Source organism: Notamacropus eugenii, chromosome 3 (assembly GCF_028372415.1).
Source record: "Notamacropus eugenii isolate mMacEug1 chromosome 3, mMacEug1.pri_v2, whole genome shotgun sequence".
In the NCBI taxonomy this organism is placed as follows: domain Eukaryota; kingdom Metazoa; phylum Chordata; class Mammalia; order Diprotodontia; family Macropodidae; genus Notamacropus; species Notamacropus eugenii.
The window spans coordinates 486,144,068-486,156,422 of record NC_092874.1 but is presented as its reverse complement, the minus strand read 5'-3'; the positions used below and the strand labels follow the sequence as shown (position 1 = coordinate 486,156,422).

At 51.0% G+C, this 12,355-nt stretch overlaps 1 protein-coding gene across 1 annotated transcript in view; it reads right to left on the bottom strand.

The window, feature by feature from the left end:
• Nucleotides 1–12,355, bottom strand: part of MINDY4 (MINDY lysine 48 deubiquitinase 4) — a 143,488-nt gene that overhangs the window by 30,212 nt on the left and 100,921 nt on the right. The window contains exon 14 of the mRNA XM_072599194.1: nucleotides 4,431–4,494. Coding sequence (XP_072455295.1) covers nucleotides 4,431–4,494 — 64 coding nt within the window. The remainder of the gene's footprint in view (nucleotides 1–4,430; nucleotides 4,495–12,355) is intronic.

Genomic DNA, 12,355 nt, shown 5'->3' with positions numbered 1-12,355 from the left:
GCTTGTCTTATCACCTAGTAAGCCTACAACCCACTTTACCCCTCAGGTTTTTTTCAGACAAACCTCTCCAGCCATTTTCCTACTTTTTTAACCTGAGGCATAAGATGTTTCATTGGTCCTTCTTCATCGATTTGACTCATCAAACACTTTTCGGACCCTGACTCAGTCATCTAGGATGTTAGCCATTGTGCCATCTGCAGATTTGACAGCCTCTGTGGGTCAAGCCTGAGTGACTCCACTGCACATCTCCTGCCACGCCAACACTGAGCAGTCATTCAACCAGTTTCTGAATCCATCAGAGACTGTCCTCCAGTGCCTATCTCTCCATGTGGCAGCCCCTTCGTGGGGACCCTGTGGACTCTGTTCTGGAGCTTGGGATGGGGAGGAGCCAGAAAAGTCTCTCTTCTTTATTGGGTCATGTAAATGTGACAAAAGGGAAGGATACAGTGTAAAAAGCCCTGACTCTAGTCAGAGGGCCTGGGTCCCAAGCACACCTTGAAGGCTCCTACTGTGGGACCTTGGATGAGTCCCTGGTCCTTGTTTCTTCATCAATAAAATGAGGTGGCCCTTTTCTGCCCCAGCTAGGCCTGGGGCTGCTACTCCCCGTGGCCATTCCTAGGGTCCTGGCATTACCTTTAGCCAACACTGATCCTCCTTCTGCTGATTTCAGGTAAGGTCCACAGAGGCTAAGTGGGGACTCTTGTGTCAGAGGCAGGATCTGAACTCAGCTCTTCCTGAATCCAAGACCAGCACTTCACATGCCTCACATTACCAGACCATGTCAGATAACAGAGTTTACTGAAAGTCTCCCTCCCTTCCTCTGCTCTGACAATGGTAAGAAAAGTAGCAACCGGTAAATTACTTTTATCCCTATGGACAACCCCTGACCCACTGATAGTAAAAAGGACCCTCAATTTTATTGGTGGGAGATGTGGAATGCCCTGCATTGTGTATATAGAGAGGAAGCCAAGAAGGACTTTGGAGGAAACAATGAGGGAAGTTATGGTGCTCTGGGGGGCATGAGCCCCTCAGGGAAGGGAGGCTGAACTCACTGCCATGTTCTACAGGGCTAAAGGTCTTCCCCTTTAGCCTCAAGGATACAGGGGAGGGGTTGATGGTACATTCCCTGGACAGCTTCCTCCAAGGCCCCAGCCAGCCAGAACCTTCCCAGAAGTAGGCAGTGGGACAAGGCCTCTCTCACTGCCCTCATGTTTCTGTGTCTACCCAGTCTTCCTCCTTCATGATGATGGAAGGGAGTCAGCCTAAGAAGAGAACATGAAATGCTGAAAGGGGTCATCAAGGTGAATGGGAGCAACCCTTGGGGCCACAGGACTCTCACAGAGAGAAGACGCACCAGTCCCACAACTCAGAGCCAGAGCCTGTGCGAGAAGTCAGGCCTATGGACCCCCAGTCTCTTTCTGTCACCACGTGACTGGCATTCCTCCATTTTATAGATGAGGAGATGAAGAGTCAGAGGTGGCATCTGAATCTGCATCCCTCTTTGCCCCAGGCCAGGCTGTCTTTCCATACAACAGGCATCTAGAAAATGGGGAGTGGGCTCCAACAATGGCATCAGTTGACCACTAACAGTGCACACTGGAGCTGGGAGCTCATCAGGGTGGGCATTCCCTCCAGCGCTACAGATTGAAGCTATGCAATGGGCCTGTCCTCCTGTGTGGTTCATGACTTCTACAAATACTGCCCTGCTGGGAAGAACCATGACCTTAGAGTCATGGGACCTGCCTTCACTCCCCACACCTGCCATGGATTCCATCTGGGCCTTGGTTCATGTCAAGTCAATAAGCATTTATTAACTGGCTCTTTTGTGCCAAGCAGGGTGCTAAGCATTGAAGATACAAAGAAAGGTCTATGCGTGTCTCTGCCCTCAGTGACCTTCCAGTCTAATTGGGGGACAATGTACAAACAGCTGTGCACAAACAAGATCAGTAAGGATGTGACAGGGTCATGCAGTCTCAAAGATGAATGAGGACTGGACAAGGTTTCTGGCAGAAAATGGTCTTTAGCTGAAACATGAACGAACCAAGGAAAACGAGGAGGTGGAAATGAGCAGGGAGAGTGTCCAGTCATGAGACATATCAAGTAAAAATGCTCAGTTTGGGGATGGAGGGCACCCAAGAATCCCATGTCACTGGATTTCAGAATACATGGAGAGGAGTGAGGTCTGGGTAAGCAACCTTTGGCCCCAAGGCTACATGGCCCTCTAGGCCCTCAAGTGTGGCCCTTTGACTGAATTCAAACCTCACAGAATAAATCCCCTTCACGAAAGGATTTGTTCTGTAAAACTTGGACTCAGCCAAACAGCTGCACCCAAGGACTTAGAAGGCCCCATGTGGTTCCCCACCCCTGCCTTAGTACTGGAAAGGTTGGGAGAAGTCAGGTTATTTAGAACTTTGAATGCCAACCACAGTATTTTGTCTTTGATCCTGGAGGTAATAGGGAGCTGCTGGAGTTTACTGACTAGGGGGTGATGTGAGTCAGACCTTCATTTTAGGAAGATCAATTTGCTATCTGAGTGCAGGATGAATTGGAATGGGGAGAGATACCAACCAGCAGGTTATTGTAACAGTCCAGGTGTAAGGCGAGGAGGGTTGGCATCAAGGTGGTGGGTAGCAGTGGCAGAGGAGGGGTAACAAGAGATAACACAAAGCCAGCATTGACAGGACTTGGCAACAGACTGGATGTGGGGAAGTGGCAAAAGTGAGGACTTAAGGACAACATCTAAGTTGGGAGCCTGGGTAACTGGACAGTGGTGGTGCCCCTGACAGGACCAGAGAAGGGTTTGGGGGAAAAGATAAAATTCAGTTCTGAACATATTGACTTTAAGATGTCTAGCTGGAGTTCAGAGGAGAGTTAGGGCTAGTAAAATAAATTTCAGAATTATCAGTGTAGAGATGGTAACAGAATTCATGGGAGATCATCACCAAAAGAACAGCTGAAAGGGAGAAGACAAGAGGGCACAGGATGTACTCTTGGAGGACAATCAAGGTTACAAAAAGACTGAAATGAAGATGTAAGGCGGTCTGAGAACCAGAGAGAAAAGTGTCCTAAAAACCTAGAGAGCAGAAAATATCAAGGAGGAGAGAGCGATCCCCAGCAGTAAAGGCTGCAGAAAAGGTGAGGGGAACGAGACTGAGAAGTACTGGGTTACATGGTGAGGTCAGAAGCCAGACTGCAGAGCTGGGTCCATGTTGTGTCTCTGACCTCTCCAGTTGCTTGACATGACATTGACAGGCAGGGAGAGGACACAAAGTAGAGGAATCCATTACTGATGCCTTCTCAAGGGATCCAGCCACAAAAGAGAGGAGAGTTTTTAAGACATGGGCATCTGACATGTAGGCAGCAGGCAAGTGCCAAATAGACAGGGAGATATTCCAGCTACTTGAGAGGGGGTACCCTGCTGGAGAAGATGGGATAGCCAAGGACCAAGGAGAGCTGGGGCAGGAGCATTTGAGTGATGGGAGATGAGGGGGTGGGGAGCAGAGGGAGTTCTTGGTGAATGGCCTCCATTTTTTTCAGGGAAATATGAGGAAAGGTTCTCAGTAGAGAGCCATAGGAGCTCAAGGAAGGACAAGAAGGTTTGGAAGAGCTCTTGTGGTCAGTGGGAGAGAGAATTAATTAAGGAGGCACACCAGGACTGTCTTGCAGCAGTGAGGGCCCACTTGAGATTCTGGACAGATATCTGTAATGGAACCATTAGCGTGGCTTTGTGACTTTCTCTCATTTTCTCCATAACCCCTGGGGTCCCTTCCTCCTCTGTAGCTAGGTCTGTTTGTTGTGAGCTGGAAATGTAGCCTGGGCCTTGGTGGGGCTCCCTCCCCCATGCAGGCACCCTTTGCTCTGAACCACACTGCCCTGTATGTTGCCTTCCTGTGATTGTCTGATGCTTCCCTGCCCCTAGCCAGCCTGAACGTTCTTCTGGGCGGCCATGGCCGTCAGAAATACAATCAGGACAGCTGGGTCCATGTTGTGCCTCTGACCTCTCTGCTACTTGACATGATCATAGCTGAAAGGCCTCAGTGCCCTCTCCTGTGAGACTGGCAGTTGTTCTTATTCCCTGCGCTGCTGTGAGAAAAGCAGGTGCTACAGAGATGAGAATTCCGTTCAGGAATAGTGGCCTGGAACACAGGAGAGAGCATGGAATCCTCATGGGCTGGGCCACCTTGGGCAAGTCACCCAAGCTCTTAGCCTCAGTCTCCCCATTTTAGCCCCTGCATCACCTGTGAGCCAAGGACTTTGTTGGACCAATCGTTATGATCCTACTTCTGCAGCCAGAGGAGCACCACACTGGGCATCCCTGAGGAGGTTCTTGTGGAACACGTAAATGAATGGAGCCCACAGAGTACAAAACACCAGCCCCAGGCTCTCCCTCTCTGTCTCCCCACCTCTCCCAGGCCCACTCCCATGGGTACCTGGGTGCAATATCCGTGGGCTCCAATCAGGCAGCTGGTTGGCAGGTCAAAGTCTTTGCGCACTCTGAAACACACAAGGAAGAGTCATGACTGAAGGATGTGCCAATTCATTCAGTTAGACAAGCTCTGTTCCTTTGTGCCTTGGAAGGGATCAGACTTTACTCTGGCATGGCACCCAGAGTGGAGTCAGAAGACACTAGCTAGGGGCCAACCTCAGCTAAGTCTTTCTCCCTCTCTTCCATCAAGTGGCAAGGCTGAACTAGCCTAGGATCCCCTATGGGAGAAGTATTCTCTCTCAAAGTACAGTTTCTGTCCTCAGTTGACAAGGGATGTATCTCATGTGACATTTCAGGACTCTTCATTACCCTGTCCAAACAGGCCAGGCCATCCCCCAAGTAGGAAGAAAGGGGTAAGATCACACACTTCACAAGGCAGTCCTGACGTATTTTATTTCCAAATGAGGACTCCTTTTCCCACTGGCTGCGTGGCAAGAGTCCCACAGAGAATGGGGAGTGGGCTTTCTTAGGGTCCTGCACTTCTCCCACTTGGCCCAACTGGGTATGAGCACACACACTGCTCACTTTTACACCACAGCATCCTTTGAGACTCTGCCCTTTGGAGAGCGGAAGGGAGATGGGGAGGAGATCAAGACCAAGGTCATAGGTTTGAGGGTAGAGGCCCTGGGAGCCAGAGTTTAAAGAAGGGGAAGAAATGGAAACAAGGCCTGATCTCCATTTCCACTTCCTACCTAAGACCTATGCTAAAGAACTCCACCCTGCAGGGCTTCAGACCCTGTACGAGTGTGAATGTAAGTCAGGAAACACAAGCACCACCTGAAGTGTTCCCCCTTACTCTTCTCCATTTAGGGAATACACATATCATAAGCCTCAGAGAAAACCACCCTGGTGTGCTAGACATTTTTGGACAGATGGAGATTTTGGGAGGGGCTCGGTACTGGAGACGCCTGGGGTTCCTCACCCACGGGAGGCAGTGAAGGACTGGGAAGGGGCAGGCCAAGGGGACTAACGGCTGAGCCTGCTTCGAGGCCAAAGGAGAATTCATGGAGTCATTTGTGTTGCATGAACCAGTTTCTTCTAAAGAGAAGACAATAACCTCCTGGCTCCCTGATAACCATCTCTGGATCCAAGCCATACCGGGAGTGTTAAGAGCTCCATCTCCATTATCCCCCAGCCTGAAGATAATCCAATGGCTTTAAGGTCTGCGTCAGCTCCTCGCAGTGCGGCAAACAGAGAAGAACAATGACAGGAAATGGGAATTACATTGGCAGGTGATAAGCGATGGGAATTGAACAGCGGGTCTCCTGTCTCCAAGGAGATAAACATCTGCGCTTCATGTTACTTCATCAGCAAGGAGGGCAAGCAAAGGCAACATGTGGCTAGCTGGCACCGCCCTATGCCAACTGAGGGGCATGACTCCAAGCACACGCCGATGGACCACCAGGCTACGAACTGCAAGGAGTCACTCAGTGATTCACACCTCATGTAGCAGTGAGGGGGCAGGGGGATCAATCAGTGCTCTCTGAAAACCCCTCGGTGTCATAGGAGAGTGGTGCACAGGGCAGGGGGGAGGGTGCCTCTACCAAGCCCTGGAGTCACATTCAGATCAGGCTGACCCCAGGCACAATATTCATGTGACACAGACAGAAAGGGTTGATATTATTATCCCATTTTACAGCTAAGAGACTAAAGTGCAGAGTGGGTTCACACGGGGTGGGCCCTGGACTTGTATGTAAACAACAAAGGAAGACACCTGGCACACATCCCCCCCTCCTCAGGATTCAAAAATGGCAGTCACTGCATTCAAGGCCCGCTGTAATTCATCTAAAAGGAGAGTCCGGTGAGAGAGCAGAAACAGTCACAGAAAGGACAGAGACAGTGACAGACCTTGTGTGCTCCCCATGTGTGGTGAGCCTGCTGCCTGAAAGTTGGGTTCATGAGCCCCCAGGGCTGTAGTTCCGATGGACACTGATTAGCACCACAATGAGCCACGTTCAGCAGTTGAGCCAGGAGAAATGGACCGGCCAGCCAATCGGTGGGCATGGCCCACTCCTGCAGCCAGCAGCCAGCCTGGGAGGGCCCCTGAGCCTCCTCCCATCTGTGCTTACAGGATCCTGGATGGCCCCAATCCTGCCTCTCACCAGCGTCCCAGCCCATTTCCCAGAGAACACAGACCTCAAGCTGACGTTAGGGAAGGGCAGCACTAAAAATGGAGTCTGGGGGCCACAGGACTGTCTTAGGTCTGTTCGGCATATTCTGTGCTTTGGACTGAGTTACCTTTGCCTTACTTCTGAGGTGGAAGCATCACCTTTGCTTGACTTTTCCCTTGGCTGGGACTGAGAGGAAAAGGAATCTTCAGTGAGGAGAGAAGAGCATGGATAGACCATGGCAGAGAGAGAATATCTTTAGAGCTCATCTGGTTCAGCCCCTTCAATGGAGACAGATGGACACTGAGACCCGAAGTGTCTGAGGCCCTAACTGTTGTCCCACAGGCTGGTGGGAGGCCAAGATTTCCAACCTGAGCCACTTCCATGAACCAAGATGCTGTCAGCCAGTTCCACAGCTGATCTAGGTGGCTTCTTCAAATCAGCACAGAGGTCTTCTGATGTGGAGGCCACAAGATGACTGCATAACAGGCCACGAGCAAAGGCCAGGTCAAGCCAGCTCTGGAGAAGTGGAAAGTATGGCCAGTGCAAACAGCTCAGGAGGACCAGTCTGAGATGATGCACTTTTCTACATCCTGTTCCTGAGTGCAGACACATTTCTGAATGTCTATCTTTTCTTTCTCTACCTAAACAACCCCAAGGAAATGCCCCATTGCCATATAAAGGAAGCAAAGGTGAGGGAGCAGTGGCCCTTGAGAGGCCTGAGGCCTGAGGCCTGCGCTCACTGACCATCAAGGTTTAGAAATTAAGAACATTTTAAAATTTTTGAAAGAAAGGAAAAAGAAAAATTTCCCTGGACTTCTCCGGAGCTAAGAAAGCTATGAGATTGCTGAAGATGAAGGTCCAGAGCTCTGCCAGAACCAAACTCCTCATGCCTCAGCCCCTCTCCATTGCTGCTGTCGGAGTTCATAGTAATCTAGCATCACCCAGGAAAACCTAAGGACGGGGATGTTGCTGTGTCAAATCTCAGCTTCCTCCTCTCTCCTCTGACAGAAGAGCAATGGGACCAAAGCAGAGTGGAGCCTTTTCTGCTCCAGCCCTGCAGAAATGCCCTCCACACATTCCTGCCCTCTCAGAGCACCCTGGACCAGCCTCTCAGAATTGTCACCCTTGTCCTGTGCTATGAAACAGTGACCCCAAAGAGCCTGCAGACACACTGACAGCTGCTTCCCCCTTCCTGGGCTGCTCCTAAACACAGGATTATCAAGTTGATTAGCATGGTATAGTATGTAAGCAAAGGAGAAGCAGTCCCTCCTCAGAATAAAAGGTGGCTGCCCTTTGGGAGCTGGCAGCCCTGTGGATCTCCTCTGGGCTCTCACTAGGGGAGCTTGTTGGATGCCTTCACTCTAGGCATGTTCTAGGAGCTGCTGGAGCATCTGATGTGAGCCAAGCAAAGAAAGCCATTGTAGGCTAGCTCTGGGATCTTCCTTAGGAGCCAGGGGAGGAAGGCTAGGGTTGGAGGTGGTACTGAAGGGTCATAAGGATTTGTGCAGACACAAGTCCTGAGTGAAGAGGGAGGAATGAGCCTTGTCCTTGGCCTCAGGACATTTGAGGTTATTGACTACGCTCTAAAAACTCATTGGAACATAATAAGATAGGATTTGTTGTGTTGGGACCCACGCAGACCCAGGAACAAAGAAGAGACATAGGCTTCTTGTCCATAAGAAGCATCCCAGTGAAGGGGCTGCTCAGAGAGGTGGAAGGCTCACCTCCTGGGAAGGCTTCATACAGAAGCTAGCCACTCTTTGACTAGGGCACTGAACAAAGCTTTATGGAGGTGGCTGGGGGTTTGGGATAGACAGAGGTGGAATTAATGACTAATGATGAGGGAGGACCCTTCTAGCTCTGAGACAGTATATGTAGGAGTGGGAAGCCTGAACAAGGGACCCACATGTCTGGCCAGCCCCCTCTATGCAGGCAGGCCCAGTTAGATGCCCTCTGTCTCCCCTCCTGGCTGCCCCACATGCCCTGCTCAGATTCCCCTAATGTCAGTCAGCCTTTCTTCCTATTTCCACCCTCCATTCTGACCCTGGGTCAAGCTTCTGGAAACTCAAGCTCCTGAGTCAATCAAACACACTTCTGGTGAAAGAAACGGAGTCTGGTGGTGAGTAAATGCATGTGTGCTGGTGGGCAGCACTGTAGGCCCCGAGAAGCCTTGGCCAAAAGGCTCTAGCTGAGAGGCAGCCAGGACAGAACCAAATGAAGGCCAGCCTACACTCAGACCCTGTGGTGCTACAGAAAGCTTCCACCTCTCCGAAGGGAGTATCTGGGCCTAAGCTGCCAGGGAGGGGGCTTTGTCTGTCCTTCTGGCAAGGCTAGCGTCAGGAGCAGCAGCTTGAGACAGATCCCAAAGGGTGTCTGGTTATTAAGCAGGTGGTGTGAGGGGAGAACAGATGAAGCACAGCAGGTAACCAGTCTGCAGGGAGAAGGAAGGAGGCACTGGAGCCATTCGGGGAATCACCAGTTGTGCCCTCTGGGCTGGCCTGCTGGCTCACCTGCCAGGGAAAGTGAGGCTAAGCAGTGAAGGAACACGGATGGACCTCAACACCAGGCCCAACCTGAAAGGGGCTTTCCAAATGCCAGGAGGCACCCAGGGAGAGGAGACCTTCACATCCAGGAGAATGGGGCTTCCAAGTCACAGTCCTTCTGCCTCAGGGCAGGCCCTGGCTCCCTCCTCTTTGCTCCAAGTTTCTTAGATCTAGAATGTTGTGGGGTGTTGAGGGCCAGGATGGAGTGTGGTTGGCAAGTTCAGGATAGACCTTCAGGGAAACTGTTCTTTGAGACTGTGTTCATTATCGTCCGGAAAGGCTCTCCATGCTATCCCCCACCCCCACCCCATGTTACTGTCTCCGTGAGACAAACGAGAACTACAGAATACAAGGGATATGTGAAATAGATGCCATCTGGGCTAACAGACCAATAAGACTGGTCAAATCACTAGGACAGGAGACAAGCAGACCATCACGTAGACTTGTAGTTTCTGTCTATAAATACCCTGACCCTCGAATCAATAAACGGAGTTGCCCTATCTTCTTCCACCTGCCTGTGTGTCTTTCTTTTTCACCGCTGTCACTGAGCCATGTGGGAATGCAGGCCGTCTGCTACAGTGGGGATTGAGGGCACCCCCCTCACTCCATCTTGTGACTCAGTTCTGGAGTCAGCTCAGTTCCCTTTTTATTCAGTTATGAGTCTGGCCCAAATTCTGTCTTGTAAGAAAACCTTATTGCATTGTTTGCACCTCTCTCCCAGCGTGGTTGGGAAGCGGGACCCCCTCTGCCTGCTGCTTGGAGACCCTTAACCAAAGATGCAGGTTATGCTGCCCAGAACCTGGTCAGACCCACAGATCGATATAAGTTTTCTCATAATTGCACATCTCAAGGAACCCATGTGTCTTATCTGAAACTAGCCCTGTCCTGGTCTGTCAGTTACTGTTTCCCTGCTCCTCTGACTGTTCAGACATTTGTGGGGATAGGAAGGGGGACACCTCTTTTTCTGGTTTCAGGGAATTGCTCCTACTCACTCTCCCCTTTCCAAGTCACAGAGTCCCTAATTTTTCCTCCAATCAGAAATCATGACCTGATGTTGTATTCTGGCTTACATCCTACTACGTGTTTGCTTTTGAGGCACACACATCTCTCTGCCCGTGTATTCAGGGTCCAGCACCAAGCTGAGGAGGCCTGGTCCTGGTGTGCTGGGCAAACAGCAGGCAATGCTCCATAAAGCACTGTGCTGGGAGGTGCAAGCTTTTGTGTTCTCAGTCATTTCAGACTGCACCTGTCACAATGTGAGAGCATCCAATCCAAAGGCCTGCTTGTAGACTCGAGGCCTCAGAGAGGAAGAGGATGAGGACCCTCTCAAGGTGACCAGGGGAGGATGCGTCTGAGGCTCTTCCCACTCAGCCTCCACCAAAGGAGATTCCAAGCTGCCCCTAGCTAGCCCATTTCAGCCCGGACCTTCTTTCAGATGCCCAACCCTGTCTCCCTCAAGCCCCCTGGAAGTCCCTCAGATCTAAGAAGTCATAAGGCCCAGCTTTGGTCTGCGCCTATGATGCTCAACTTGGCCACAGAACAATGTCACCCTAGCCCCACGGCACCAGCAGTGGTGAGCTTCTAGGAAGCTCAGGGAGCTAGAGATGGTAGCAGAGGGTGGGACCAAGAAAAGAAGGGGTTCGGATATGTGGCCACATGCCCTGTTCTTGAAAGAAGCTTCAGTTGGCACATGTGGGGAAGGACGCCACAAGCAAAGACACAAACAAGTGAAATCTGAATGAGTCAGGGCAGGGGAAATGGTGCTCTGGGCTGGCCCCATTTCCTACTCCTTTTCTTTAATACACCCCATGTGTTCATGCCAGAAGAGAAATTTGGAAGAAGTCTCAGACTAGAAGCTGAGGAGGTACCCGAGAGAGCACTGAGCCTCAGTTTTGTCATCTCTAAAATGGGGACAATACCATCGGCCTCCCTAGCCAGACTCACCATGGGGCTCAGAAGAAAGGGTGAGTATGAATTCCTCCTCTGCTCTAGCAGCCAGAACACAGTCAGGGTTTTCTTTTTAACTGGATGGTGGCTCAGGGCATTGAAAGCAGGTGAGTTGTAAGGGAAGAATGAGAGGTTCCTGGCTCATCCGAGAGAGGAGGAAGCACTGTCAGGAAGAGGAAGTGGGCCCCGGGTGGGGTGTCCATTGTTTGGGGCAGCCCCTGAATGACCCCTCCTCCATCCTCTTCTCTTTAAACACTTTCCCTGGAAGGCCCAAGGCTAAAGGTTAAGGCTGGTGTTAATTAAGGAATTTCTGCTCAACTTGTTTTTCAGCCTCAAACCCCCATTCTCAACCCCAAGTCTGGCCTCTGAGTCTGGGAGGTGCAGCCTCTACCACACACGGGCTGGGTCACCTATGGGCAAATCTCTAAGACTAAGAATGGCCAACCCACATTGGTAGAGGAAGGCTCTTTACACCAAGGAAATCCCAGGTCAGAGCCAAACGCACATGGGGGATGGGGAAAGCTGGGGCTGGACAGGAAATACAGGGGAGATGTGACTGGGATGCATTCATGCACATGATCATACATTTAGAGGGGGAGGTGCAAGTGTCCTTCTTGCCACTGAGCCACTCAGGGATCACCCAGTCAAGCCCCTTGACCAGCCCTGCCAGTTTGCCCACTTCTCCATGGTGGTGTTCACAAGGAGGCCTTCACAGCTGAAGGCCAGCTGGCTCAGCCCCTTGGTTCATTCACGATAATTCCACATGGAAGGCCATGTCCCAAATCTGGATCTGGAGTCAGAGAAGGTAGGCCTGAGTTCTGAGTGCACCACATACTCCCTGCATGACCCTGCACAAGTCACTCAGTTCAGAAAACTGGGCCTGTTTCCTCATTGGTGACGATGGCCCTAGGGCACCCAGTGAGGGGGCTCTTCCCACCATCCGACACTCTCTGCCCAGGCTCTTACAGTTCCAGGTCTACATTCCTTCTCCCCACTTCTAACTGAGCACAGGAGATAGGACACCTACACAAATACCATCTACTGACTATAACCAGTCAATTCTTCCAACATCCATGAATAATAAAGCGAGAAATAACTAACGTTGCTACAGTGCTTCCCACGTGCCAGATGCTACCCTGGGAAAGATGGAAAGGAGCCTTTATGAAGCCCTACTGTGTGCCAGGCTCTGTGCTCAGCACTTTACAAACAGGATTGCATTTGATCTTCACAACCACCCTGGGAGGCATATGCTGTGATTGTCCCCATTT